This window comes from Eurytemora carolleeae, unplaced genomic scaffold (genome assembly GCF_000591075.1).
Source record: "Eurytemora carolleeae unplaced genomic scaffold, Eaff_2.0 scaffold66, whole genome shotgun sequence".
Taxonomy (NCBI): Eukaryota; Metazoa; Arthropoda; class Copepoda; order Calanoida; family Temoridae; genus Eurytemora; species Eurytemora carolleeae.
This window is the reverse complement of record NW_019396101.1, coordinates 432228-460206: the sequence shown is the minus strand read 5'-3', so window position 1 is coordinate 460206 and position 27979 is coordinate 432228. Positions and strand designations below refer to the sequence as shown.

General features: G+C 34.6%; 4 protein-coding genes and 1 long non-coding RNA gene across 7 annotated transcripts; 3 read left to right on the top strand and 2 right to left on the bottom strand.

Annotated features, from left to right (window-relative positions):
* Positions 1-262: 262 nt before the first annotated feature.
* LOC111694959 (dual specificity mitogen-activated protein kinase kinase 4) lies at positions 263-7299 on the bottom strand. 2 transcript variants are annotated; one of them, XM_023464048.1, is made up of 7 exons: positions 6944-7299; positions 4225-4309; positions 3561-3832; positions 3067-3175; positions 1309-2482; positions 629-673; positions 263-380 (listed from the first exon to the last, which is right to left on the bottom strand). In XM_023464048.1, the coding sequence occupies exons 1-5, from the start codon at positions 7120-7122 to the stop codon at positions 1760-1762; spliced, it is 1368 nt and encodes a 455-aa protein (XP_023319816.1). In that variant the 5' UTR covers positions 7123-7299; the 3' UTR covers positions 263-380; positions 629-673; positions 1309-1759. The 2 variants fall into 2 exon arrangements, with proteins under 2 accessions (XP_023319816.1, XP_023319815.1); XM_023464047.1 differs by having other exon boundaries at positions 263-673.
* On the top strand, positions 3109-11429 carry LOC111694961 (patatin-like phospholipase domain-containing protein 2). Of its 2 annotated transcripts, none has more exons than XM_023464051.1 (5): positions 3109-3189; positions 7898-8160; positions 8838-8941; positions 9878-9961; positions 10281-11429. In XM_023464051.1, the coding sequence occupies exons 2-5, from the start codon at positions 7903-7905 to the stop codon at positions 10939-10941; spliced, it is 1107 nt and encodes a 368-aa protein (XP_023319819.1). In that variant the 5' UTR covers positions 3109-3189; positions 7898-7902; the 3' UTR covers positions 10942-11429. The 2 variants fall into 2 exon arrangements, with proteins under 2 accessions (XP_023319819.1, XP_023319818.1); XM_023464050.1 differs by lacking the exon at positions 3109-3189 and adding an exon at positions 6238-6310.
* LOC111694960 (uncharacterized protein YER152C) lies at positions 11427-14049 on the top strand. Its single transcript, XM_023464049.1, has 2 exons — positions 11427-11517; positions 12421-14049. The coding sequence occupies exon 2, from the start codon at positions 12505-12507 to the stop codon at positions 13753-13755; it is 1251 nt and encodes a 416-aa protein (XP_023319817.1). The 5' UTR covers positions 11427-11517; positions 12421-12504; the 3' UTR covers positions 13756-14049.
* LOC111694983 (uncharacterized protein KIAA2013 homolog) lies at positions 13887-27762 on the top strand. Its single transcript, XM_023464087.1, has 16 exons — positions 13887-13979; positions 14050-14162; positions 14554-14746; positions 15321-15466; positions 17103-17230; positions 18573-18729; positions 21162-21286; positions 21748-21909; positions 22754-22843; positions 22930-23019; positions 23723-23802; positions 24176-24289; positions 25296-25411; positions 25698-25794; positions 26264-26398; positions 27195-27762. The coding sequence occupies exons 1-16, from the start codon at positions 13921-13923 to the stop codon at positions 27214-27216; spliced, it is 1827 nt and encodes a 608-aa protein (XP_023319855.1). The 5' UTR covers positions 13887-13920; the 3' UTR covers positions 27217-27762.
* LOC111694962 (uncharacterized) lies at positions 19271-21146 on the bottom strand. The gene is made up of 5 exons (XR_002763758.1): positions 20227-21146; positions 20043-20145; positions 19898-19969; positions 19769-19843; positions 19271-19690 (listed from the first exon to the last, which is right to left on the bottom strand). It is a non-coding gene; the product is annotated as an uncharacterized LOC111694962 (long non-coding RNA).
* Positions 27763-27979: the final 217 nt, after the last annotated feature.

Below are 27979 nucleotides of genomic sequence, written 5' to 3'. Positions count from 1 at the left end.
TATTCTAAAATTGTACATTTTTTCCCCAGCTTGCAGGACTTGCAGTACTCACTTCACTGAACCTAGAACCAATATATACTCGGTGTTTTGAACTTACATACTAGCGGTCTCAATGGTTTAGAACATACATACTAACGGTCTCAATGGTTTAGAACATACATACATACTAGTGGTCTCAATGGTTTAGAATCTACATACTAACGGTCTCTATGGTTCAGAACATACATACTAACGGTCTCAAATCTGAGATATAAAATATCGCTACTATACAATGCTTTATTCATGATCGTATAATAATATCTAGAACATAAATCACATAATCTGGAATATCTACTGAACAGGGAAGAATAGAAAGAGTTATAAAGAATGTACTGGCAAGACTTAATTATAGAGTTGAGTATCGTTATGATACGTTTCTAGGTTTTAGAGAATTCTCACAAAATTTAAAAAGTTCGATAGATTTTTTAATTGTTTTCTCCATAACTTAAAATACACTGAGCAATATCTTGATTGTTAGCGGAAAATTCGAGTTGCAACGAAAGGGAATTGAAAATAAAATTTTCGTAGATTTTTGTGAACAGCGCCAAAACCCAAGATCAACTTGAAACGTAAGAAAACGATGCACAACTCTTTCTCATAACAAGATTACAAGCGAGCGAGCGTCTTGACATTGCTTTCGACCGGTTCTTTACACTGTAATTTAAATGATCAGAATAATATTTAATTTGCCGAGGGTTGCAATAAAACACGTGACTTATGAAGGACTAGGAAATTATTAAGTCCTGGTTTAAGAGTAAACAAGCTGCCAAAAACATTTTTTAAAAGATTTTACTGAAACATTTCTTGTACAATTACGGCTAGACGAGATAAAAATGTCGTAATTTTATTCGATCTGGACATTGTACATAATAATTTGTTAAGAGGTTCCTTTAAAGGAATTGGGTCGTCGCCACAAACTCCGATTTTATAATCCCTTTTTGTTTACATATTGGTATCTTTGACATTTTTGATACTTCAAACTCAGACTCTAACAGAATTCATAGTTAAAAATATCAAAGGTTTTCAACATCGGGTTGCAAAGATATAATGATTGAAAAATTTTAATTAATAGATAAAACTCATTTCCTTGATGATTCTTTTTGGACATAACCGATTTTTTTATTTCTCTCTAGAATAACCATGGGAATTATAATGTACAATTTTTATAGACCAAGATACAATTACATCATTTATTGTCCTATCTGGATAATAAGTGATTTCAAAAATGTTAAGAAAAGAACCGGTCTGCATCCTCGTAATAAATAATACCTACATAACAAGAATAATGGAGTAATAATCATCTAGTCTAAAATTTGGAATCATTTCTTGAAGTCCTGAGATTGTATACAATGATTAAATATGAGCTCTGTAAGGAATAACATTGAATGTAGGTCATTGGTGATGTATTATGAATGTAACAGAAAATGCGTTGGTAATATGTACGAATGTATAAAGAATACCACCGATGAATTAAAACTGAGTTTATATTTCATGCGAAGAAGAAACTAGTCGTACAGAGAAGAACACTTGTCTCAAGGAACTGAGTTGGGTCAAAGGTAAAACTAGTTTCTCCGCGGTTAAAATCTTAACTCATGATTAATATAATCGAAGTAGTTTAAGCAGGAACATTACTGTGTGAACGACAGGGAATGGATTTGACTGTTTCCCTATTTTAGGATTAACAAAATGCCTTCAAAATGAGGATTGCGTCTAGAACACTTTAGAACCCGTTTTTATCCGAAATTTCCATTTTGCCGAGCAAAGTCTCTGGTCTAGGTTGGTTCCCCTGCATCCTATCCAGGATAGAGTTTACGTACGCCGCCGTGTCCACCTGCTCTGATTCACTCCGTCGTATAAACGGCTGCTCCAGGAGCTTTGTGTACTTCGGCCGAACAGTCTCATCCTTCATGAGACAAAGATTAACGAAATTAATGAATTCGATTGTGAACATATTCCCGTTAGAATGCTGTCCGAGCTGGGGAGGGTCTCCATGAACAACCTGCGTTAGCTGCTCAAATACAGAGTTCCACTTAGGGTAGGGGAATCTTCCGGTAGCAAGCTCGATCAGTGTTATCCCAAGGGACCAAACGTCGGAGCGGACATCGTAACCTCGAGCTCGTGTAGGATCAATTCGCTCAGGAGCCATGTAGGGCCGACAACCGGCATCACGAGTCTTTGCAATACTATCCACCAACTGACCGGATATTCCGAAATCGCAGAGTTTGATTGCTCCGGTTTTATCCAGGAGAATATTGCTTGGTTTCACGTCCCGATGAATAATCTTGAGTTCCTCCTTCAGATAGTTCAACGCTTTTACCGTGGCGAGGGTCACCTTCCCGATAAAGGTCTCGGGAATAGATTCTGACAATTCTTCATAAATAAACTTATAGAACTTGTCCAGGGAGCACTCCATCAACTGCATACAGATCCAACAATCTCCTTCCTACAACATATTCTATACTTCCTTTTCCAACTTTTCCGTCAAAGGATGCCGGATCAAACTTTTCTGAGTAAATCAATTTCAAGCTTCAAACTCAGAATACATCTAAGATATGCATTTTCATTTATTCATTCATTTCCATTTCTAACTCTAGCATTCTCTCTTACATATACCCTCCCATGGTAATAAAATATTAAAGTAGTGTTTCAGCCCAAATGCATGATGCATATTTCAAGTTTAAGAACCAAAGATACTGAATTGATTAATTTATATAATAAAACTCACAGAATAGAGTAAAATGCTTTCTTTGACTTCTACGAACTGTTAATTTACAGTTTATGACGAATAAAGAATGTGCTACTTTGCAGAAATGTTTGATCGGCTCACATTTTTAATTTAATTTTAATAAACAGTTCTCAAACAAATCAAAATACAAAAAAATAAGCTGAATGTTTAAATTGTACGAATTAAGTTAGATTGCTGATATATTGATTTTAATAGTAATGTTTAATCTGTGCACAAAAAATAACTCAATTTATTTTAGATAATGTACATTTTACTTAATATAAATAATTATTTAATATTACCTTAAATATTGCTCCGTAGAAAAGAACTATGTAAGGACAGTCGTTAGAGTTCATAACAACTTCCAGATCCATTAAAAGCTGCTTCTGTTCCCGCTCATCAACCGTAGACCTACAGAAAAAAAGGTATCTTGAGTAAATTCATTAAGATATATAGTTTGTAATCCATAAATTTGATCTTCTAAATTGCCACATTATCTTGGCCACGAACTCAAGTTTTCTCATCCCTATTTCTTTGCAACCTGATGGTGTAATCCGTTGGTATTTAAAAAGATGATTTGATATAACAGAATTCATAGTTTGAAATATCTAAGGTCCACGACATTTGGTTGCAAAGAGAGGGAGAAACCATAATTGTAAAAAATAAAGTTTTGAAGAGAAAATTATGGATGCAACGTGAAACCTTGATCAGACAAAGTTTTTATGGGTAAAACTCCGAATAAAATAAAAAGAGAGTCGCTCGAAATTAGGTCTATAGTCCCTTTTAGGAGTCTTACCTAATTCTTTTAACGGCCATGACCCGACCGGCCTTCCTGAACAGCATCTTGTTGACCGCACCAAAGTTCCCACGCCCGATCTCTCCGCAATCCATGAGATCCTCGGCACAGAAGTTGTACTCCTCATTCTCAAACTTGAGCTTGCCGGTCGACTGAACCTTGCTGTAGATAAGAAACTTCTCCGGTTGTGCCTCGTACCCTTTAGCTGGGAATTTGAGGTTAAGCTGTCCAGCCTTTCTGAGGTTAGGTTGAGAGAAACTTATTTTTAAACCCTAAAAACATCATCCTCGTCTTTTTAGTGAAAAATGTTAAGGAGGTTAATTAGTTAAGTTTAATATTCTAAAAAATTGGCTCCGGAAACCAAGATGAGTCTAGAACTTTTGGTTTCCATGCAAGTATTAAGTTTCATAAAGTGAAGGTTTTATTCAATTCTACTAAAAAACACTTTTTTAAACTAATTTTAATACTGCCCAAATAAATTGAGAGGCAGCGCCATGCTGGGTTAGCAAGCAACTAAAGGGGGGTAGGAGACTGTAGAAAAATCGTGTGCAATTAAAGTTTTCAAAGTCAGTGCTTTGAAAGAAAAATATAATTTCAGACCTTGAAAAGAGAAAGAATGAGAATATTGTTGTATATTGATTAGTTGATTGACGAGATCTTTTTCCTGTCGCTTGTTGTTCTGAACTGGAGAGGTTAAAGGATCAGGGATCAGTCCTCCACCAGGAGAAGGAAGCTGCATATGTCTAGGTCTATACAATAAACAGCTTTATTAAAGGAGAAGGAAGCTGCAAATGTCTGGGTCTATACAATAAACAGCTTTATTAAAGGAGAAGGAAGCTGCAAATGTCTAGGTCTATACAATAAACAGCTTTATCAAAGGAGAAGGAAGCTGCATATGTCTGGGTCTATACAATAAACAGCTTTGTTAAAGGAGAAGGAAGCTGCAAATGTCTGGGCCTATACAATAAACAGCTTTTTTAAAGGAGAAGGTAGCTGCATATGTCTGGGCCTATACAATAAACAGATTTTTTAAAGGAGAAGGAAGCTGCATATGTCTGGGTCTATATAATAAACAGCTTTATTAGAGGAAAAGGAAACTGCATATGTATAGGTCTATATAATAAAGGAGAAGGAAGCTGCATATGTCTGGGTCTATACAATTAACAGCTTTATTAAAGGAGAAGAAAACTGCATATGTCTAGGTCTATACAATAAACAGCTTTATTAAAGGAGAAGGAAGCTGCATATGTCTAGGTCTATACAATAAACAGCTTTATTAAAGGAGAAGAAAACTGCATATGTCTACGTCTATACAATAAACAGCTTTATTAAAGGAAAAGGAAACTGCACATGTCTGGGTCTATACAATAAACAGCTTTATAAAAGGAGAAGGAAGCTGCATATGTCTGGGTCTATACAATAAACAGCTTTATTAAAGGAGAAGGAAGCTGCATATGTCTTGCCCTTTACAATAAACAGCTTTATTAAAGGAAAAGGAAGCTGCACATGTCTGGGTCTATACAATAAACAGCTTTATAAAAGGAGAAGGAAGCTGCATATGTCTGGGTCTATACAATAAACAGTTTTATTAAAGGAGAAGGAAGCTGCATATGTATGGGTCTATACAATAAACAGCTTTGTTAAAGGAGAAGGAAGCTGCATATGTCTGGGTCTATACAATAAACAGCTTTATTAAAGAAGGAGGAAGCTGTATATGTCTGGGTTTAATTACGGAAGATTCCGGCGCATAAGGAAATATTAGACATAAAATATTTTTATTGAAAAGGTAAATATTGTTTAAGTTTAAGTGTTAAGTTTTTGTCTGTCTGTGAAATGTCCTATCTATGAAATGTCCAATCTGTGAAATGTCCAATCTATGAAATATCCTATCTGTGAAATGTCACATCTGTGAAATGTCACATCTGTGAAATGTCCCATCTATGAATTTTCCCATATATATAATGTCCCATCTTCTAAATGTCCTATATATGAAATATCCAATCTGTGAAATGTTCAATCTATGAAATGTCCCATCTGTGAAATGTCCCATCTGTGAAATGTCCATCTGTGAAATTTCCCATCTGTGAAATGTCCCATCTGTGAAATGTCCATCTGTGAAATGTCCATCTGTGAAATTTCCCATCTGTGAAATGTCCCATCTATGAAATGTCCTATATTTAAAATGTCCCATCTTTTAAATGTCCTATATATGAAATCTCTAATCTGTAAAATGTCCTATCTATGATTTTGCTTTCTATGAAATGTTTTCTTTGCCATGTCCATTGTCCATTATCCAAAGACCAAACATCGTTTGTTTCTGTGGACGGCTTAATATAAGAATTCCCTAAATCTCAACAAGACCTCTTTTTTAAAGATTGTTTATGTAATTAAAATGATAACTTCATAAACTCAATAAGTACAAAAACATATTTTGGACTCTGATCTTGTGAATTCACAATCTAGATCCGTGCTAGATTAGGGTGGGAGAAAAGATAATAATTAAATATTTTAATGCAGTTGTTAATTCAAACAATACTTCAGAAAAAAAAGATAAGTGATTTGCGGTAAACATATATTAACAAAGTTAAAATATTAAATTGCTTGGGACAGCGGTCTTAAGGTTTTTATGCCAAATAACGGTTAAGATAAGGTTTTAGTTTAACTTTACTTTGTCAGGGTTGGAGTTCAAAATATAGATCTTTAGAAATAATTCGACAAAGGAGATTTTAATCATCTTATCATGTTTACAGGTACATTTCAATACAATAGGTCATTCAACTTTAATATTGACATACTTCATATAAGATAAACGTATAATTACACATATATTATATAGGTAATTAAGGTCGCGAACAAAAATTTCATCAAAAACAAAGTGTTTTAAAAAATCCATAGGAATAATCGTGATAAAATACATTACAAGTAATATATGTGTACATTCTGAGGTATAAAAATTCGTACTGACTTATATATTTTAAAAAGATTAGAAAAGTGATCAACTTTAATAAAAATGCAAAAAAAACTTTTTTGATTGGGTAACTCTTCACTATATATACTAGATCTACTACATAGTTACCCATAAAGGATAAGACTTCAGATACGATTGTAAACTTTGTTACCCAATCATTGAATAAGCTATCAAACGATTGTATTCATTAAAATTTTAAAAAGTTTCAGGTCGTCTTATAGTCTCATTCTTTATGGGTAACCCTGAAACTGAACCCTCAAAATTCAATCTAGATCGAATAAAAAATTAATCTGTTAAAACATACTGTACAATAATTCGGAGCTAAAATGTATCGATTTAAAAGAGAAAAAGAAATTTAAAGGATTTCCATATTTCCGGCAATAAATCGATACTTTGTATTTTATCAAATTTAAACCTGGATGGGAAGCTTTCCATGGGGGAGGAGGGGGACAGAGAGTAGGACGAGGACGAGGTCGACATTGAGGTCTGGTTCGAGGTTCGGAGGAATTCCTGTCCACTCTCAGATCGTCCGGAGCCCGGCCGTGACGAACGATCAAAGTCCCCATTTCGTTTCATATTCCAAACGTCGGACATGATGGTCAAAATTTAGATTTTTCGGGCCGATTTTTTTTTACGAGGTTAAGGATTCATTTTCAACACGGTTAAGTATCACAGTTTATTGAAGAAACACAGAATCTGAGTTTCTCAGATATTTTGGTGAAACTAGACAGCTAGTCAGACTTTAGAGTACACTCGTCCTGTCTCCTCATTGGCTGGGATATTCTGAACCTGCTCCGGGATTGGAGAAAACCTTGCATTAGGAGCTAAACAAGAAACCTCGAACCTGTGTATATACAACACACTGCACTGTCAACACAAATTTCATTCAACAATTTATTTTAACTTCGCTTTCTATTTGCTTTTAAATTCCCTTTTCACGACAATAAGATAGTGAATACCTTCACGAAAAGTGTCTTCGAAGTCATATAAAGATGGCAATGTTAATTTGTTGCCTGATATTTTGGGTCTGTCCTAGTATACGATTTTTGGACCCCCCCTGAGCGCTGCGGCCACGGGTTAGGTTAGTTAAGACACTTTCTGGGCCGGCGCTGCGGCCACGGGTTAGGTTAAGGTAAGAAACTTCTTGTCAGACCCATGTACAAAATTGATAGGAGGGGGGGGGGTCCAAAAATCGTATACTAGGAATATACCGATATTTTTCTGGCATTTTCTGTTAATTTATTTTAATAACGATTAGAAATTTGTAAAAAAACTAAACATTATCAAAACCTATAAGTTATTAATATGTTTACGTGTTTTTTATGAGAATTTTTTTTTCTTAGACATCTCAGATTTGCTTATTTTTCAGGAGATATGCACCTATCTTTTGCTGGTTGCGGATTCATAGGATTGTACCATGTTGGTTCTGCATCCTGTATCAAAACATTTGCTCCGTTCTTGCTTCAGAACAAGATCGCCGGGGCCAGTGCCGGGGCGATGGCCGCCGCGGCGCTAATAGGGGAAGTGTCCATGGCCGATATGGCGAGGGAGGTGTTGAAGGTTGTTATTAGTGCTTCAGAGAAGATATTTGGACCTTTCAATCCTGTGTTCAGTCTTAACAACATGTTAAAGGTAATGGTTAACTTACTATCAGTATTATACCAACTTTATTGTTTTTTGTTAAATTATATCCAAAGCTCGGGATATTTGTGTAAATGTATTGTTAATCTTAAAAAACATCTTAAGAAATGCCTATCTAATAAAGTCTTGTAATTTCCAAGAGAGCGATTTTTGGACATTGATATCATCAACACATGGTCATGGCGCCGCAGCGCCCGGCCCCCTAGCCTGTCCTATCCGCGGCGCTCGGTCCCCTATTCTGTCTTAGCCGCAGCGCTAGGCCCCCCATCCTATTCTAGCCGCAGCGCTCGGCCCAGAAATTGTCTTAATCTAACCTAACCCTAAAATAATCAAAATTTTGCTGAAAAATAAGTGGTCATGTACAAAATTGATAGGGAGGGGAGGGGGGACAGAAATCGTTCTCTAGGACAGACCCCTCTTTAGCTAGAGAGCCATGCGGGAAAATCCCAAGCTTCTTGACTTAAATCGATTTGATTTGATAACTAAGGCAAAGGTAGTTAAGAAGTACAAAGAAGGTTCAATGAGCTCAATAATATTTACCCTGACTAAGAAGAGTGAAGTTATGTTGATAGGATTAAAAGAAGATTGATATAAAAATAAAAATTGTATTAAGAAATGACTACTGAAAACCTATAAAACTTGTTAGGTTACATTTATTTAATGATTAGGAGGGGTTAGAACGAGTTCTTCCAGAAGATATTCATATCAGAGCAAACAATAGACTACACATATCTTTAACCAGAGCTGCGGATAGGAAAAATTTGATCGTTAGGTAAGTTCCTAAAGGAATAACGAAACAAATATATTAAAGATATATTTCAATTTAAAGGAACTACTGTCTACGTAAATACTAAAGAAATGTTTAGATTTATAGGAACTGTTTTCGTAAATTTTTAAGAATTATTTTAATTTAAAGTAACTGTCCGCGTAAATATTAAAGAAATATTTAGATTTAAAGGAACTGTCGACTTAAATATATAAGAAATATTTCATTTTAAAGGAACTGTCGACGGAAATATTTAAGAAATATTTTAATTTAAATGAACTGTCGACTTAAATAAAGAAGTATTTTAATTTCAAGGAACTGTCGACGTAAACATTAAAGAAATATTTAAATTTAAAGGAACTGTCGACATAAATATTAAAGAAATATTTAAATTTAAAGGAACTGTCGACGTAAATATTAAAGAAATATTTAAATTTAAAGGAATTGTCGACGTAAATATTAAAGAAATATTTAAATTTAAAGGAACTGTCGACATTAATATTAAAGAAATATTTAAATTTAAAGGAACTGTCAACGTAAATATTAAAGAAATATTTAAATTTAAAGGAACTGTCGACTTAAATATTTAAGAAATAATTCAATGTCGACGTAAATATTCAGTTTCACTTTATTTAAAGAGGGACATGTCTGAGTCTTTAAGGTACACTTCCTGTAAGCAACAACACTGAATATTTGTTTTTCTATCTTCAAACGGATAATGTCCCCTGGTAATTTCTTTATAAAAGTGACTTCCCCGGATAATTGATTTGAAAGAGACAATGAAAAAAGAGCTAGACTTCAACCTTTTCCCGATAAAAAGCGACAATATCTTATCTTCCTTTGTATTGCTCAGAGAAAGGTTAAAAGGGTGAACCTGTCCTACAAACATTGAAAGGATGCCTCAATTATTATTACGTCAACGTTCTATTTAAATTTTTTTAGTGAGTTTGCGTCTCGAGAAGAATTAATCAGTGTTATCCTTGCATCTTCCTTTATTCCTCTTCTATCAGGATGGATTCCTCCAAGGTGGGATCTGAGATTTCCATCACTAAGTTCTTAAAATTGCACAAAAAAACATTAATTTTAAAGGGATTATCAATTTACAGAGTTACCCACAAATAATGAGACTTCAGAGACGATTATACGGAATCTAACCAGCCTCTTTCTTAAAAATATTTTAACTGATTACATTCTTTGCCAAATCATTTAAACCATTTAAAAGACCAAAGCCAACGATTAAGCTTCATAACTTCAGAATAAAGAAGTTTATTAAGTCTTAGACTTTGTTGGTAACCCTGTTGTTTAAATTATTTTTGAAGACTAATTTCTGATTCTTTCTTGTCAGGCACAATGGCGAGTTTGTAGTTGACGGTGGATATACAGATAATGCTCCAAGGTTTGACGGGAATACAATCACTATCTCCCCCTTCAGCGGAGAACATGATATCTGTCCTAGGGATGACTCAGAGATCGGAGCTCTTCTTAATCTCAGTCTTTCGACCGGTCCCACAACCTCCGTGGCCCTCTCCATGGAGAACATGCAGAGGTTCAGGATGGCAATGATCCCACCGAAACCCGAGGATCTCCTGGCAGTGTGCAGGCAGGGGTTCGATGATACTTTTGAGTATCTCCGCTCTCGAAATATCATCCAGTGTGAGTCTTGCCGAGAGGAGAAGCTTAAACTGAACCTGGAGAAAATGCAAGATTGGAAGCGTAAACCTGATGCGTCCTGTCTCGAATGTGACGCAATGTTTCGTGATGCTCGGCTTCTTAATCTTCCCCTGGATATCTGTGAAGTGTTCCAGGAAGCGCTTGATGATATGAGAATGCGAAACTCAGGTTTTGTTGCTGCCATGTCAACCATTGCTATTTCTCCGTACACACTCTCCAAGCATGTTGCAATTAAGTCTGCCAATATTATGCAAATTATTGTTCCTTGGGAATCCTATTTTAAAGCAGTATTGGGCCTAGCTCCAGACTTTGCTGCTTGTCCTTTTGCTTCATAATTTTTATATTGCGAACAGTTATTTACTCTGTGACAATTATATCTATTTTTCTGTGACCAGCCGGTTTCATTGTAACAACTCCCTGTGAGAAAGAAATTTATAATTATTTTACGGGTTTATTGGAAAGGAAGGACAACAACGGTGTTTTATAATAAATTTCAAGAATATTTTTGAAAAATTCAAATTAAATGTAAACTTTTTTAATTTAAACAAACCCTCAACAATAATTTCTAAGGTTGTTGTTGTCCTCGATCCTAGATATCATTCCAGTGTTAAAATTTTAGGTTTCATATGTTTATTATACATTTATCGCTTTAACTGTTTTTTTTTTGTAAATTTAACAATTTGCATGTATTAATAATTTTGGCATTATTTTTACTTTCATTCGCATAGGTTTATATAAGAAATATATATATTAATCTTGACTTAAAAAATTTATGTTTATTAAACTGGATTAGTGTTTAAACTGCATGATACTGTTTTTAAGATAAAAATGGCGACCTGGACTTAACTCATCACGTGACATGATTGTAATGTTTAGTAAAACACGTAAACATTACACACACTAAACATCAAGTAATTCAATTATATTGTTTTATTTTTATTTTTATTTTTCATGTGTAAATAATAATTAAGATAAACCCGTCCATAGAAAATTTTAACGTTTTGAAAAAATTAGAAAAAATTCACCTAATTTTAAAATGAACTTTTAATGCGATAGCCTTGTTATCAAATGAATCTTAACCCTATCCCCGCTGGGGTACTTGAAAACCAGGATATGCTGGGGGGGGGGTCAATTTGACCCCCCCCCTCTAAATCCCATGTTTTATGTCCAAATATGACAAATGATACATCATTAGAAAGCTCTTGTGCTCTACTTTTAGAATCTGCAAAAAAATTGCAAATTTGCGAAAATTGAATTTTTTATCGCAAAATCCAGTTTTATAGTAAAAATGTTTGCAAAAAATGACAAATTATACATTTTTGAAAAGCCCTTGACCATGCCATTTCAAATATGCAAAAATTTGTGCAAACTTTTAAATAACCTGATTTTTAATCAAGAAAAACTAAAAATGTGCAAATTTCCTTTGACAGGTTGTTTGCAAAAAATTTGCAATTTTTTTTTTGCAAAACTTGTGCAATCCGTTTCCTTATGTCATAGGCTTTCCAAAAAGCTAAATTTGATCAAAATCTGACAAGTGAAAGTGGGTCAAAACAAAGATTTAGGTTGCTACAGGCAAAAGCAGTGAAAATTTCAACAGCCTCAGACCAATACTTTTTGAGTTATGTAAAAAAAAACTACAGGGAGGGGGTCAAATTGACCCCCCCCCCAGCGGGAATAGGGTTAAAGATTTACGCAATTTTAGTTTCTAAAGTTATTTTACCGTAAAACTGTAAATATAAACGAATTGGTTAAATTTAGCATAATAAGTTGAACCTGTTCTTCTGGATCAAAAATTAACCTGTCTCTTTTCCTAGTTTGGTTTACCCGCTGCTCCGTCCCGATCCGGTCAGCTAGTACCTGCTCCTAATATTCACGGATTAAAAACCTGAACTAACATTATGGATCAGAATCAAGGTTTTCCTGAGGTTCCAGACACCGTGGAGCATCTTTTCTCATGCAAGAACCACAAGGACGGGATCGATTTGTCAATCGGTGCTCCGGGTCCGGAAATCCTATGCAAACTTCCGGACATGTTTCAGAAAGCTACGGAAAAGCGAATGAAACAGGAGCAAGATTTCGGAAACTTATTCCAGTACGGACCCGAGCAAGGAATTGTCTCTTTTCGTAAAAATTTGGCGGATTTTCTTGAATCTGAATATGAATCTGCCGTTGATATTGAGGAGCTAATTCTAACCACTGGAGCTACTAATGGACTCTTCCTAACATGTTCTATCCTACTGGATACTAATGCTGTAGTGTATGTAGAGAACCCAACCTACTTCATTGCGCTCAAACTTCTAGCTGGCGATCTTGGGTTCAGGATTAAACCTATTCCGATGGACAAGGACGGAATTGATTGGAGAGAACTGGAACGAACCGTTCAGAAAAATGCTAAGGAGAATGAGAATGTAAAAACCAGACCAGGAAGATACCAAAGTTTGCTTTATATTATTCCAAACTATCATAATCCTACCGGAGTAACGTACAGCATAGAAACCTGCAAGGGTGTGTTGAAAGTAGCACGGGATAATAACATGTTGGTTATATGTGATGATGTCTACAATCTACTCAGCTACAATACTAAACCTGTATTCTCTAGACTGAAAGCTCTGGATAAAGATGGAGTTGTGATTTCAAATGGAACCTTCTCCAAGTTCTTGGCTCCTGGAGTAAGATTAGGTTGGCTTGAGGTTCCCAAGGCTCTGGTTTCAAGGTTTAGAAAATGTGGAGTTCTTCTTTCAGGAGGATCTCAAAACAACTATACGTCAGGTATAGTGTGTAGTATGTTGCAGGACGGAGTTATCAAATCCAATCTTGAATTCATTCGTAAACTGTACGGAGTCAGAATGAACTCGGCAATAGAGTATTTACGTGAAAACCTACCCTCTGGTTGGACTTGTTTCAACCCTGGAGGAGGATACTTTCTCTGGTTGTCGGCTGATCACGATCTCGTAGATTTCTCCGATAGCTTGGAGACAGCGGGTGTTACCGTCCTGTACGGTGAGCGAGCCTGTCCGTATTCCTACCTAGAGGAGGATTGTGAACAGAATTGGAAAAATTGTATTCGATTATCTATTGCTTATTATCCTACCGAGAAAATCCTCGAAGCGTGTCGTATCATCTGTAATGTTGCAGTGAACAATAAGTAATATTCCGTCTATATAATTATATTAATATTCTTACTGATCAGACTTCCTGGTACAACATGTGATTCTACACCTGTAAACTCTAGTTCTTTCTTTCTATTGTTCGTATAGTTTCGTAATAGTGTGTAAAATACTCCAGTAAAAGGTTAAACCTTGCTCTGGAAGAAAATGATTCATCAGTCCCCAAGGGATTGGATTTATCAACATTTTTTTGGAATAAATCGAAGGTACAACTTAACATGGATAAAAATTAAATATATACATATTGTGAAAAAGATTTATTTTATATTATTTCAGTATAAATGGGCTAAAAATGGTTGATTTGTTGGAGCTGGGGCGGAGAGGGAAGAGATCACTGGATGGGAATATTTCCTATAGAAAAGCTGGTCTTCTAGTATTTATTCTTTTAGGTAGGTTTACAAACCACAAGCAAGAAATCTTCAGGGGTGTATATTTTCTCAAAAAATCACCCCTCACCCCCCTTTGTTAATTTATTAAACATTCCACCTCTGAAGTTGTGTATCTTTGAATTTCATAGTTACTTAGTTTATATATAAAAAATATAGTACAGCCGAGTCTAATAAAAAAGCTAGTTGGTTGTCATAAATGCAATAAGTGAATAGTTTCTAAAAATTATTATGAAAAAAATGGTTTCATCTTAAAGAGATGATCGGGGCAGGGGGAGCGTAATTTCAAGTATTCTGAACTTACCTTAATTTTCTCGAATTGTTTCGCGCCTTTTTTTTTACTGTATGTCTTACATTTAAAAAAAAGTAAATTCAATTAAAAATTATTTTTTAGTATTTTTCTACTATATTGGGTCTGGGTCTATACGATGGTTCCTGGGACGGAAGGGGCCTCCAGTTCTCCAACCCCTCCCCTCCTGCCTCGCCTCAAAGCTCCTAAGGTACCAGGACATCCTGGACAGCTACAACGGGCACAGGAGCGGGGAGGACTTCATTTCGTTTGTTGGAAACGGAAACATTGGGCTGAGGAATCATAATTAATCATTTCGACATTAGAACTTATTGACAATTTCATGATGAAGGAGAAGTAGAAACTTTTAGAACCTTAATCAAAACTGTTGTGCTGTGATTCCCGGGATTAAGCTTTTTCCCGCATTAGATTAATTCATCTTGGATACCCCCCGTGGTGGTCTTACCCTACAAGTATAACTTAAATTTTTGAATCAATACTTGCCATCAAAATTTTAAAGTTTTCACAATGTATATCGATATCAATCATTGTACAGTGAGGCTCATAAAACTCGGGAATGAAAGTCGACATCATAGCAATTAATACACTCTTAATGATGTTACAAAGCAAATAATTTTGCCAGTGGCATTAAAATCATGTTACAAAGTGAAATTGGCCTATGTACACTGCACAGTTGCTGTGTTTCATTCTCATTGGACTATTTAGAATCAAATTTTAAGTCCAGGTTTACGGGTCTCACTGTAAAGTTTAGATTTGCGCGCTATTTCAATAATAACAAGAATTGACCAATAACAAGTATTGACCTAGATGATAATATTTGAAAATCTGTTGAAATGATAATTGTTGAACAGTGTTAACGCAGCGAGTGAAATATATATAAAATCTAAACGAACTCTTTCCCTGGCTGTTAACTTTAAACCTCTTGTAAGCGTGTATCTGGAGGGAGGAGGAGAACAGGAATCTGTTCAGGTACAATTACATCCAGAACTAGACCTGGGTTCTTTCCGTTTATAATAAATATTTGAGTTTTTTTTTCGGATTTCAGAGGTCTCACGAAAAGCTACGAAAAAATATTGCAAACTTGTAGCAGTAAGATTTATCAATTTTTCCGATATCGTAGATATTTGTGAATGTGAGTCTACTGAAAATCGAAAAAAAACCTAGATATTAAAAATAACGGAAAGACCGGGCTGCCTAGGCCTATCCAAAAGACAATGGTGGGCCTACACAGTTTAAAGATTCCGAAATTGCATTTTAAAAGGTGAACTTTTTCCCTATTGGGGATTACCACTGAAAAAAAATTACTTTGATGTGTGTGTGTGGGGGGGTATGTGATGATGTCTACAATCTACTCAGCTACAATACTAAACCTGTATTCTCTAGACTGAAAGCTCTGGATAAAGATGGAGTTGTGATTTCAAATGGAACCTTCTCCAAGTTCTTGGCTCCTGGAGTAAGATTAGGTNAAGTCACTCAGTGCGGGGGTGTTTAAATATAAGATTCTCTAAGATACCCTTTTAACTTTTACCTGATCAATTGTTTAGGATTGTAGAAGATAACATCGCTTTTAACTTGAAAAGTAAAAAAACAACTATTTAAAAAAGAAAAACACGGACATTTAATTTTTATATTGTACATGATCAGAGAAAGCTTTAAAAGGATACCTTTTTTAATCGGACATACCACTCGAGCAATAATGGTTCACTTGCGTTAAAAATCCTTTTTAAGATTTTAATTTTTGTCAGGTCATAGGCTTAGTCAGAAGTTCATTTAGTTACGCTTATATGGTGCCTAAAGATAGTAGCTTGTAGAGCTGCGCGTATTATGTAACGAGAACAATTTCAAGTATAAATTCAAAAATTGTATAGGTTCCTAATTTTTCTTCTAAAATTTAAATGATGAAACCTATAAAATTTGGCTTGTGAAGGATTTTAAATTGGATTGTGAAGGATTGTAATTTGGATTGTGAAGGATTGTAAATTGGATTGTGAAATAGGAATTATGTTTGGAGTTTTCTATTCAGTATTTAACAAAAGGATTCTTTAAACCACTTGTGATTTCATTTTCTTCGTTTTAATGTTTTAAAATTTATAAGAAAATCTTTTTCTAAATTAAAGTGCAAAGCTCAAAGCTTATAAAGTATTTTTTCTTGACTTTTTGTGTTTTTCCTGCCTCCCCTTAGTATTTTTGACAAATTATCTTGACCTTTTAAAAGTTGCATGAAAAATGGGTTCTGAAAAATAAAATTTTTTTTTTTTTTTGAAGGGACTGTAAACATAATTCAAAGTTACTTTCCATTTATGGAACTGCATATCCGATTTACAATGATACGCTTAAAATTGAATAACAAGTTTCTCTTTGCTTATTTTCTTCAGCATTTTCTCTAAAAAAGTGACCTTCGTCGCAGAAAAAATGAAGTTAATTGGGTTTTTTTTTCAATCTTGAAAAACGAAGATATCTTCCACGTATTGATCAGATATAGGGTTTAGGGTCCGTTTGTAATCCGGGCATAGCTCTTTCTAAATTAGAGGTCACTTGAAATTACAACGGTAGTTCCTTAAATATATAAATAATTTTTAGAATTACTGTCCAATCAGAACCAGTAGGATAAACAATCAATATATAATGTTGCCTGTTTAGAACTATCCCCGGAGTTCTGGTTCAGGAGCTGAAGATCCACAACCCTGGAGAATATCCTGCTCAGCTATCAGTAGAGAAACTGGGAATATCACAGTGGGACGGAGCTACTTCACAAACTAAGGTTAAATCCTCTAACCAACAACACCAATCAAACAGGGGCTTATCTAGGATTAATCGGGGGAATCTGGGTGAACATTTTGCATCCAGTACACCCAAACAACTGAACAACATTTAGACACATTAAATTTGACTCAAATAATATCTTAGTTTATCAAATCTTCCTTAGAGAGTATTTTTAGTCCATCAAATATGTCACTCGTACAAAATCTCGGGTAACCCCTGACTAGAACTATTTGGATCAAGCGCCTTTTGAAGTTGGTGGCCATTTTAATACATTTCATTGTATGGTTCGTTTTTTGTTTTATTGATTGATTGGTCATTATTTGCTTGTTTGTTTGATTTGCCAACTTACAAATTAATTGCTGATAGGTTAAATTTTTAATTGATTTGTTATTTTAAATTATATTATTTTCAATTTTTCATATTTAATCATCTATACGTATTTAGTTATCTTCTTAGATTGTTAGTTAGTTCTTTTTATTATTGCATTTTTTGTTTATTTCATGTTAGCGGATACATTCAATAGAATTACAAGAACGTCAGATAATCCTCTTTCACTTCGTGTCAATTTTTGTTAAACTGATTTTCGTAAACATTTTTTAGCTAAAGAGTTGTTTCGAGCCAAGAAATTATTTACACTGTGATATAAAAACTTTTACATCTAGATATTATAATTCATTTAAATTTTTCTAATCTGATCTGCTTTCTAGCGTTTGGACAAAAAGAGCCCCCCAAAAAAGATTACATAAAAAGAAAACAGAAAGGCCAAATTTTAGAGAAAAAAAGGAAAATGTCAAAAAATGAAAACAAAGAAAAAAGATTTGACCAAATTATCATTCATAAACCTTCCCTGTGGTCACGTGATGTCCCTGCACAAAAAATTTGGGCCCGATCGGTTCAGCCGTTTTGACGTTTATTGGATACAAACAAACAGACAGACAAACCAAATTTATATATATATTTTATTTATATTTTGAGGAAAATTTTTAAAAAGAGGTAATAATGCTTCCCATCTCCAATATTTTATCTAGTCTTTATAACGTTAAAAACTTAAAGGAGGGGGAGGGGGGGGGGAGTAGCTTCATTATTAAGCAACTTCATTTAAATAATTTAAATAGTTCTGGAAATATAAGTCTCTAGAGTCTAGACTCTGCCATTGAGACAAAAGTAAGTCTCTAGACTTGAGATAATTTGTGAAAATTATAAAATAAAAACCAGAAAATCAATTCGTCTCAAGTCACTCAGTGCCTGCCTTGGTCTATCTTTAACAAAATACTAAGAAATTTAAACTCGAGACTAAGTTTTTAATTAAGCCTCGCAATTCTTATATTTGATGTTTCTAGGTTATCGAGCACGGTGAAGGCGGGCAGAAGTATAGTCTTGTTACTGGAGAAGTAACATCTGAGTCTAGAAGGATGATGGTTAGTGTTGTATCTAAGCGTTTAGATTCAAGTATTGAGATTGCTCCAAGGATGACTACCAGTCTCAGAATACTCACAGGTACTAGTACTTAAATTGGCTAACAGCTCTTTAATCTTTAGAAAGTACTCAAAAATGTTTCCCATTATAAAGTTCATTAATTTTAGAAGATGTCTATAAGTAAGTGTTTGTCGTCCTATTAAAACTATAGCTAACCAATATAAAACTTTAGCTAACTAATATTGCTTAAGAAACAAAAAAATTCATTTACATCTTTCTGAACCACCTTAGATTTTTCTTCTGGGCTCTATGAAATCCATGTTGTATACGTACTCCAATACCCATAACTCCGAAGAGAACCCTAAAAAGATTAGTTGTATAAATCCCGGCCCCATGATTGGAACTGCTTTGACGAACCTTGAAAAATAATAGAAATAGGCTGTACACTCTTATGATTTTTAACTTCCTCTAACTGGCAGGTTGAGTGTATTAACCCTGGACTTTTAACCTTTTATGCACGCACAAGTAAAAGAACAAGTTGGTTTAATTCTTTATTAACATCAACGTGGTGAAACTGAAACAAAAACACAAAGTTAGTTTTATTTATAAAAATGTTTAGAGTAAAATATCAGTTGTCAGATAGAAAGATAAAACATTTGTCTCATTTATAAAAAGTATTTTAGTTTCTTTATGAAAAGGCTTTTAATTTGAAATGTTGAAGTTTGTTTGATAGAGATCATTTGCAGACTGATTGATAGATAACAACTAGTTGATTGATGGACTCAGAGAAGAATGTTGAGATTGATTGAAGGCTTCAGAAAGAAATGTCCAGATTGATTGATGGGATCAGCAAAGAGATGGTCAGCTTGATTGATTGATACAGAGGAGTGAAGCAAGTTACTACTAGATTATTAACAAGGTTACTTACAATTTGGTGCTTAGTCCAGTCCAGTTAGTGAGGTTTAGTTTAGTTTGGTTTCAGGTTTAGCTCTAAACTTCCAGGATCAGAACAGTTAAAACACGATGGCTAATCATGCCATTCCTGAACAAAGATCAATCTTATGCTTTGTTAAGATTGATTCCTTACCCAATGTTTAAGCTCTCTTGAAAATGTATCTACCTCTCTACAAAAAGGACGGTACCCTGTAGAGTGTGATTAGCTGTTTTAGATCAAGGAGGTTTATAGCGGGTTCTCCTATAAATACATTTTGTAAAGTAAGGGTTACGACATCATCAAGGTTGTTTTTACCTAACAAGGCTCTCAATCTTCTGAATAGGAGAGACTTGGAGCTGCGAGTTGTTCAACTTTTAGCGGTCGGAACTAAAATATTTATTAATAGTTTGCCTCCATTTAAGTTCAACATTTGGTTTCAACTTATGAGCTAGGTGTTTACCTTGACTCGAAAGGAGATCAGCCGCACCGAGTTTAGCAGGCCCCAGTGATCCTCAGCTCAATAACGATCAGGTTCATCAGATTTAGTTTCAGATCTGGTATTCCTTAATAAGAATAGCTTTATTAAGCAAAAGCAATTCTTGTAAAAACCCAACTAGATATTGCAATTATTAGCAATATCCTACCTGATTTTCTGAGCTGGAAAGCTCAACAGGTTCAAGAGCAGGTAGTAGAGCTTCAGTCTTGAAGATCATGACCTGCCATTCTACTCTGAAATATAAAATATTAAAAGCTTTATATTGGGATAATTGTGATTTGGCACAAATATGCATTGAAGATCACAATTGTTTGAGGTTAGGCTTAATTCCAGGTTCAGGTAGAGTTTTCTCAATCTGGAGAGGAGCCATGATACTCCTAAAGTTTACATAGGCGACTTTTTTTTGCATGGAATCAAATTGGGACCTCTGAAAGAAATAGTTTGAAATATAAACAATAAACATTATAGTAACCTAAATAAGTATTAAGTATTATGACGTCTAAGCATTGTTAAGTTGTTTTTTTCTCTGCATCTTCTATACAGATTTATATAGAATGATTAAAATTATTAATTGTTTAAAGTTAACAGATAGGTTTTAAAAATTAGACACAGTTTTACGTCAAACGAAAGTATTGAACGCCAAAACAACTCCTTCTAAAATTAAAAACTATATACTAGTGCACTTTTTAGAGTAATTTCAAAAGATTATTGAGACTTTAAAACCTTAATCCCTGTTTTTTGGGTCACCCTGTATTTTCTTGAGAAAACATTCAGATTGAAGAAGGGTCCCTTCCAAACCTAGCCAAAAAGTAGGAGTAAATGAAAGCTGTTTATTTTGTTATTATTTCTGTTATTTTCTTTATATCATTTTCATGTTTATAAATTAAATCTGCCTTATTTTACCAACAAAAGTAACCTTCGAATGCTGATTTTTTGTTACTGTTGTAACTCCGTTTACAATCCAATCGGGACGAAGTAATCTAAAAGCTTAACAAAGAAATATATTTCCTCAAATAAACCTAACATATTTGATTTTAAACTTCTAATTTATCGTTGAAGGCACATTATATCTCATGATTCTAGGAGTTGCGTACAGGGAGGTGAACTCTCATGAGAGTCTACGCAAGGAGATGGAGAAGGAAGCGGTGGAGGGGGTTAAGTCAGCGTTAGCAATGACCTGGCAGTCCCTTATAGATGCTCACACAGAGGTAGCATTATTATTATTATCATTATCATTATTATTATCAATATTATTGATATTATTATCATCATTAATATTATTATTATTATTATTATTATTATTATTATTATCATTATCATCATTATCACCATCATCATCATCATCATCATTATCATCATTGTTATTGTTGTGAATAAGGATAGCTCTCCCCCTCCTTACCTAATAGAGGAAAAAGAATAGCAAGACAAATGACAAAAAATAACATTTTAATATTTTATTGTGTTATTGAAACATTTTGATATACTATCGGTTATATCTTTTATTTTTTTCCCCTTACTTTTTGTCCGTTTGGAGCTTAAAAACGTAATGGGACTTTATATGGGTTGGATTGTTTCTGACTAGAATTTTAGAACAATATATCATAACATTTTTCATGCTGTAAATATCGTAGAAGAATTCCAACGAATTTTAATACAATGCTTGCTCTAGGCTTGGAGAAAGCTGTGGACGACAGGGTTCGGTATCTCCTGGTCGTATGCAGAGGGTGCAGTGAACGGGAACCGGGTGAACGCGACCATTTACTACGTCCTCTCCCACTCTCCCTCCTTGCTCCTACACAACACACCACAGTACAAGATGACGGAGCTGCAGGTAGAGTATATAATTTCTGCCAGTTCTTAGAATCAATTTCAACTTAAAGCGGATCTGAAAATCTACACTTCAGTGTTATAAATATCGGTATCAAGCATTGATCTCCTTCTTATGTAGACTTAATTTAATTCCTTTTCGATATCCCGTGGTGGCCATACACTGAAGGGATAACTAAAATGAAAGGATCAAGCATTGGTGCCCACTGCCCAGAGCGAATATCGAGATCAAGCGTTCAAGATTAACAATACTAAATACAAGATACGCAAGCTTTTAGCTTCCTGGATCCGGATCCGCAAAAATATGCGGATTCAAGGGGCAGAATATTAACCAATAACTGAAGAAAAAAAATGTTTTCTCTTAAAACCCAAACCTGAATTGTTGAAAACAGAGAGATCATAAATATTTCCTGATCTCTGAATGGTTAAACAAGTTCTAGCATAAAAATAAGCGAAAAAAGAGTGTTAAAAAATTGTAAATCTTATAGAAATGTTCCTGACCTGGATCCAGATCCGGATTCATTTTTTTCCAGTGCGGATCCAGGATCTGGATCCGGATCTGGATCCGTATCTAAATTAGATGGATGCCTATCACTATTTTCTTCGAGTATTGCTAGTTTTTCACCAAAAACTAAATTTTTCCAAATTTTCTTCTTTTTTGCTCATTTTTATGGCGCAACTTAAAACCATTTATTGATTAGGAAGGATTTAATACTATTTCAAGTAACTCGATAGTCATTAGTCGACCGTTAAAATGTGTTTAGAAAAAAAATGTTGCGGATTCTCAGCACTAGTTTCTGCTATTTATCTCTATTCAAGTGTTAATTTGATACTCTCCTGTATTAAAGGGCTACCTGAGCTATGCTGAAGGTTGTTACTCCGGAGTAAGAACTCTTGAAGCTCCAAACCTGTGGACTTCTCTTGCAACTCTGAAAGAGGTAATAGATATAAATAAAACTCGAGTTTTGGTTTGTTCTTGCATTATGTGTTATGAACAAAGTTACATCAATGAATAACTGTTCAGGCAGTAACAGTTGTCTCTTACTGGCTTCTTACCCTGGAGAAAAACGGCTGCCATTATCTTCTCAAAGCTGGAGCAGACGGAGTAGTTCAGGTTAGCAGACGGAGAAGTTTAGGTTAGCAGACGGAGTAGTTCAGGTTAGCAGACTGAATAGTTCAGATTAGCAGACGTAGTAGTTCAGGCTAGCAGACGGAGTAGTTCAGGTCAGCAGACGAAGTAGTTCAGGTTAGCAGACTGAGTAGTTCAGGTTAGCAGACGGAGTAGTTTAGGTTAGCAGACTGAGTAGTTCAGATTAGCAGACGAAGTAGTTCAGGTTAGTAGACGTAGTAGTTCAGGCTAGCAGACGGAGTAGTTCAGGTTAGCAGATGGAGCAATTTAAGTTAACAAATCTAAGAAGATCTGAACACTAACAAAAAAATTTGACGATATACATGATGTAATGAAAAGCAAGAAGTAGCTAAATCGCACATACTTAGTTCATCCACTCTATTGTGCGCCGTGTAAGCTAAAAAGTAGGGGTTTAACCACATCTGCGCGGTTCAACCATGTCTTGCTATTCATTAAATCTGCTCCTAGGAAAACGGGAGTATTTTCGAAACTTTTTAGTACAATTAGTAAATTCTACATATCTATTATCTATGTATTTACAGATACTGATACTGATACTGATACTGATACTGATACTGATACTGATGATTGCATGAAAGCATGAAACAATTTGTTTATGAATAAAATGTTATAAGAAGATTGTTGCGTTTCAACTGATATGTATTTATATTGTGTATTTTAATTATAGGCAATGGTTTTATCCCTTCCTGGATTAAAGTTTAGTAATCAGCATCTAGAGCTTGATGTTCATCCAAGAGAACTCCACAGGTAACTTCATAACTCTTCAAGCATTGCTTAGGATCCTTTTCATTTTAATGCAGATCCGGATCCATGTCATGACCATTTCCTTAAGATTTAATAATTTTTCAAACAGATAAAAAAAATTTAAGCTTACGCCTTAAACTTAATAATCAATTCAGAGATTATAAAGTTTTAATAATCGCTTATATTCGTTGAGATTTGTGTTTTGAGAGAGCAAATATTATATGTTTACCAGGTTTTGATTGGTATTTTGTGCCTTGGATCCGTATATTTTACGGATCCGGATCCAGGAAGCCAAAATGTTTCGGATCTAACGGATCCGGATCTTAAGCACTAATATATTTAAGTTCATAAGAATAAACAAATTTATCTATTCTAGGGATATTATGTTGCGGCGGGTGAACTACGGAAATGAGACTCATATTAACATCAGTATCAACGTCATGGACGACAACAGAGCAGCTCTCTTCGTTAGTATGGATAAAAAGAACAGGTTAGATTTTGTACATGTATTGCAGTAACCCGTCCACAGGCTGTTGATGAAGGATTCTTGTATGGCCAACTACGAAAGTAGAACCTAACCATTTCAAAACCTTTAAGTTCTTGGTAAGCGCTTTCTGTGTCACGCCTTTTCTGTTTTTCAGACATCAAAACATTGTAAATCAGGAGTTTATTAAAGATGAATAATGAAAATGGATGAACATTGAACATGGTACTCCCAAAAAATGTCACTTAAAAGGAGTGTTCGCGGAAAATGAAATGGAGTATAGGCTGATATCGAATTGAATTCACATACTAATTATACTTTTATCTTCTACCCAAGAGCGTAGCGTCCATTTATATTCACAGAGTTGCATCATTCCGCTCAGATCGTAAATAATTCAATTAAATTTAAAATTAATCATTCAGATATCACAACATATGAATATCGAATTCAATTCTATGCATATATCGTATATAGTTGATTTTTCTTAATATTTATATTTTTATATATAAAACGACGATTATTTGGTCACATAGGTGTTGCTGCAGCGCTCGATATTTCAGGGATTTGACTTGGAATAGGATTTTTGATGATGAAGACGACATTTTTATATTTTCCAGGAATGTTCGAAAATCCAGCGCCAGCGAAAATTATGTTAAAGAAACAAAATCAAAAATATTATGAAATATTAACTATATACGAATGCGTCGAAAAATAATCGATTAACTACTGTTTGTAATATCTGAATGATTTGTTTGGAATTAAATTGATTTGTTTAAGATCCTAGTAGAATGTTGCATCATGTGAGTCGTTTTTAACAATTTTCTCCTTATTAGACGCAACAGATAGAAGTAAGATTAGTAGCGATCAAAAGCGCTTTTTTATCACATTAAGCCCATACCCCCTTTCATTTTTCGCTAACACTCCCTTTAAGTATCTTTATGTTTAAAAAATTTGCCACAAAATCTGTAGCAGAACACCTTATGTAATTATTTTAAAAATTCGAATTTTGAAGGGATTATTATGGTTGTGATGCGGGTTGTCTGGATCCTCCTGTACAACTTGGTCTAGTTCCTGTTCAGTTTCCGGTCAAACTAACCGATCCTGTCACTGCAATCCTTTATATTACAGGTATAAAACACTCAATTTTCAGGAAGAAAAACAATGATATCTTCGTCTTCTTTGATCGGAAAAAGGTCTAATTGGCACCGTTTTGAAATGGACAGGCCACAGGGTCACTTAATTTAACGGCTGCACTCTGCAGTCCCATTAATCTTCCCGTCGCCATTTTTTAAAATAATAATTTCACTAAAATTTTAGGATTAGAGATTTTATTTTACATTTTTCCGAATCTAAAAAATAAATGTTTGAAAACAGTTTTAATTAAGTTTCAACATCTGAAAACATTTAAATTTAGCTGATCAAGAGCATATGATGGACCTGAAGCATACGATCCACGTAAAGGAGGTCGTAGAGGCTCCAGCACACCAACCTCATGTCCTCGAACTGCACAGGTAAGATATGGTTACAAGTAAATGAATTCGAATCAAATCATTTATTACTGCTGAAACAATTTTACAATTATTACGATAAAAAGATAAAAAAAAATCAGATCCACAGCGTATTCAGGAATTTGTCCGGGGGGCTTAAATTTTTTTCTTTCCAGGGTGGGGGGCTAAGCACCCGTTGGGGCATGAAAAACCCCCTGAAATCAATAGATTTCACTGGTCCAGGGGGGGGGGCTTAGCCCTAGTAGCCCCCCTGAATACGTCTCTGCCCCTTTTAAACTTTTAAACGAAATTTTTGAATTGATAAAAAAAAACATATTATAAGAATTTGAGACGAATGGTAAGGGTATATATTAGAAAGAAGTATCTCCAACTAGCAAGAAATTTCCTCCAATCAGCTAATAAAAAATATCTTAAGAATACACGGAAAAAATAAATGGGGGAAATGACTTTTTTAAAGAAATATATATTCCAGATCTGGAAACAAGCTTGGAGGTTTACCTGTAATATTCTGGATATCCATCGCCTCGCTTATCATAGTGTTCCACCTATTCCTGTTCAAGCTGATTTACAACGAGTACTGTGCAGGACAGGAGAAACAGAGGATCAGGTTAGTTTATGCCAGATTACCTTGAGAACCCAGCGTTAATTTCCCATGGCACAGTTACTCCCGCCGTTTACCCGCGCTTGGAATTAAATTACGATTTTAGCTTTTTTTCTAGTAAAGTGGACCCATTTAATTTAAAATCTCAAACGGAAACTAAGAACATTCCTTTGGGTCTCCCGAGTTACCCAATTAAATTTTGAGGCAAATCGGTTACGGGGTTCGATTTCCTGAATTATGATCGTATAGCCTAGCAAACAGAGACTACATTATAGATTTTAGAGAAGGGCTTTGAAAACCACTAGTCGCTGTTTGAAGTACCGGACCGAATTTTTGGCAGCAAGTTCTTGACAACAGTATTCGTTCAGATTTTAGAGAGCTGAAAACTGAATTTGTATTTGCATAAATCGATCTTTAGCGAGAGTCTAAGAGTGTGCTGAAGATTTGAATTGATTTTTTTGGGGGCGGGCGGTGGGGGGAGGGGGGAACTCACATACCTTTTTGGGTTAACTTTTTGTAATTTTAAAACATTTTTTTGGTCAACGAGTAGATTTAACCAATAAAAGGTTTTTAAGGCGATATGGAATCATCTAATTTAAATTCTTTCAGAAATTCTTGACGATTGACCTAAGAACCAATTTGGATTTGAACCAGGAATCTTGGGGCTCTTGTCTCCATAAGATTTTTGATAATATTGTTCATGCATTTTAATTGGAATGTACATTGTGTGAAATAGGTAGATACATGAAATTATTGGTTTTATAAGAAGACAACATTTAAAATTATTATTTTTACTTTTCAGGAAGCATTCGGACTATAACTAGGCGATATCACCGAATAGAGCTAGAGGTCTCTTCCTGAGCGATCATCTACATCTTATAGTGATAGACTGTTATTTGGCGATCATCTACAGTATTCATACTGTTACTTGGCGATCATTTACAGTTATAGAGTGCTACTTGGTTACAGTATTCGAACTAAAGCCATGTACATTATCAGTCATTCAGACTTTAAGAATTCTTCCTGATGTTGCATTATTCGATCCAAAAAAAAAACATCAATAATATTCATCATATTTATATATTTCATCCGGACAATTGATCACTTCCCGGATTCCCATCTGCAAAATAGAATGATCAAATGTCTATGCACTGTACTAAACTAGAATTAATGTTAGTCCTTATTATTTTAACTTGATCGTATATGCAAACTCTTTTCTTTAAAATCTAAAAAATTTTCGTATTTGTAGTTTTGATATATGTACAATGATTGATTGATTAGTTAATAATGAATCGTGTTAATACCGAGGTACTGTGTGCCTCCAACTAATCTGTGATCCCCACGTATTTAAGCAAATATTTTGTTTCAGACGAAATGTCTCTCGGACTGCTGACTGCTTATTCTTCCTCAGACGATGATGATGATTCAGGGATGTAAATTAATCCACAGACCCGCCTTTTTCTTTTTTCTATTTTTATGAAAAAAATGCCTTTCCTTCTCCTTAAATGTTCGAAACTTCATATCTTTTCTATTACACTAGGCTTTTAGGGCACTTCGCGTCCATCTTCTATTTCTACTTTTAATTGT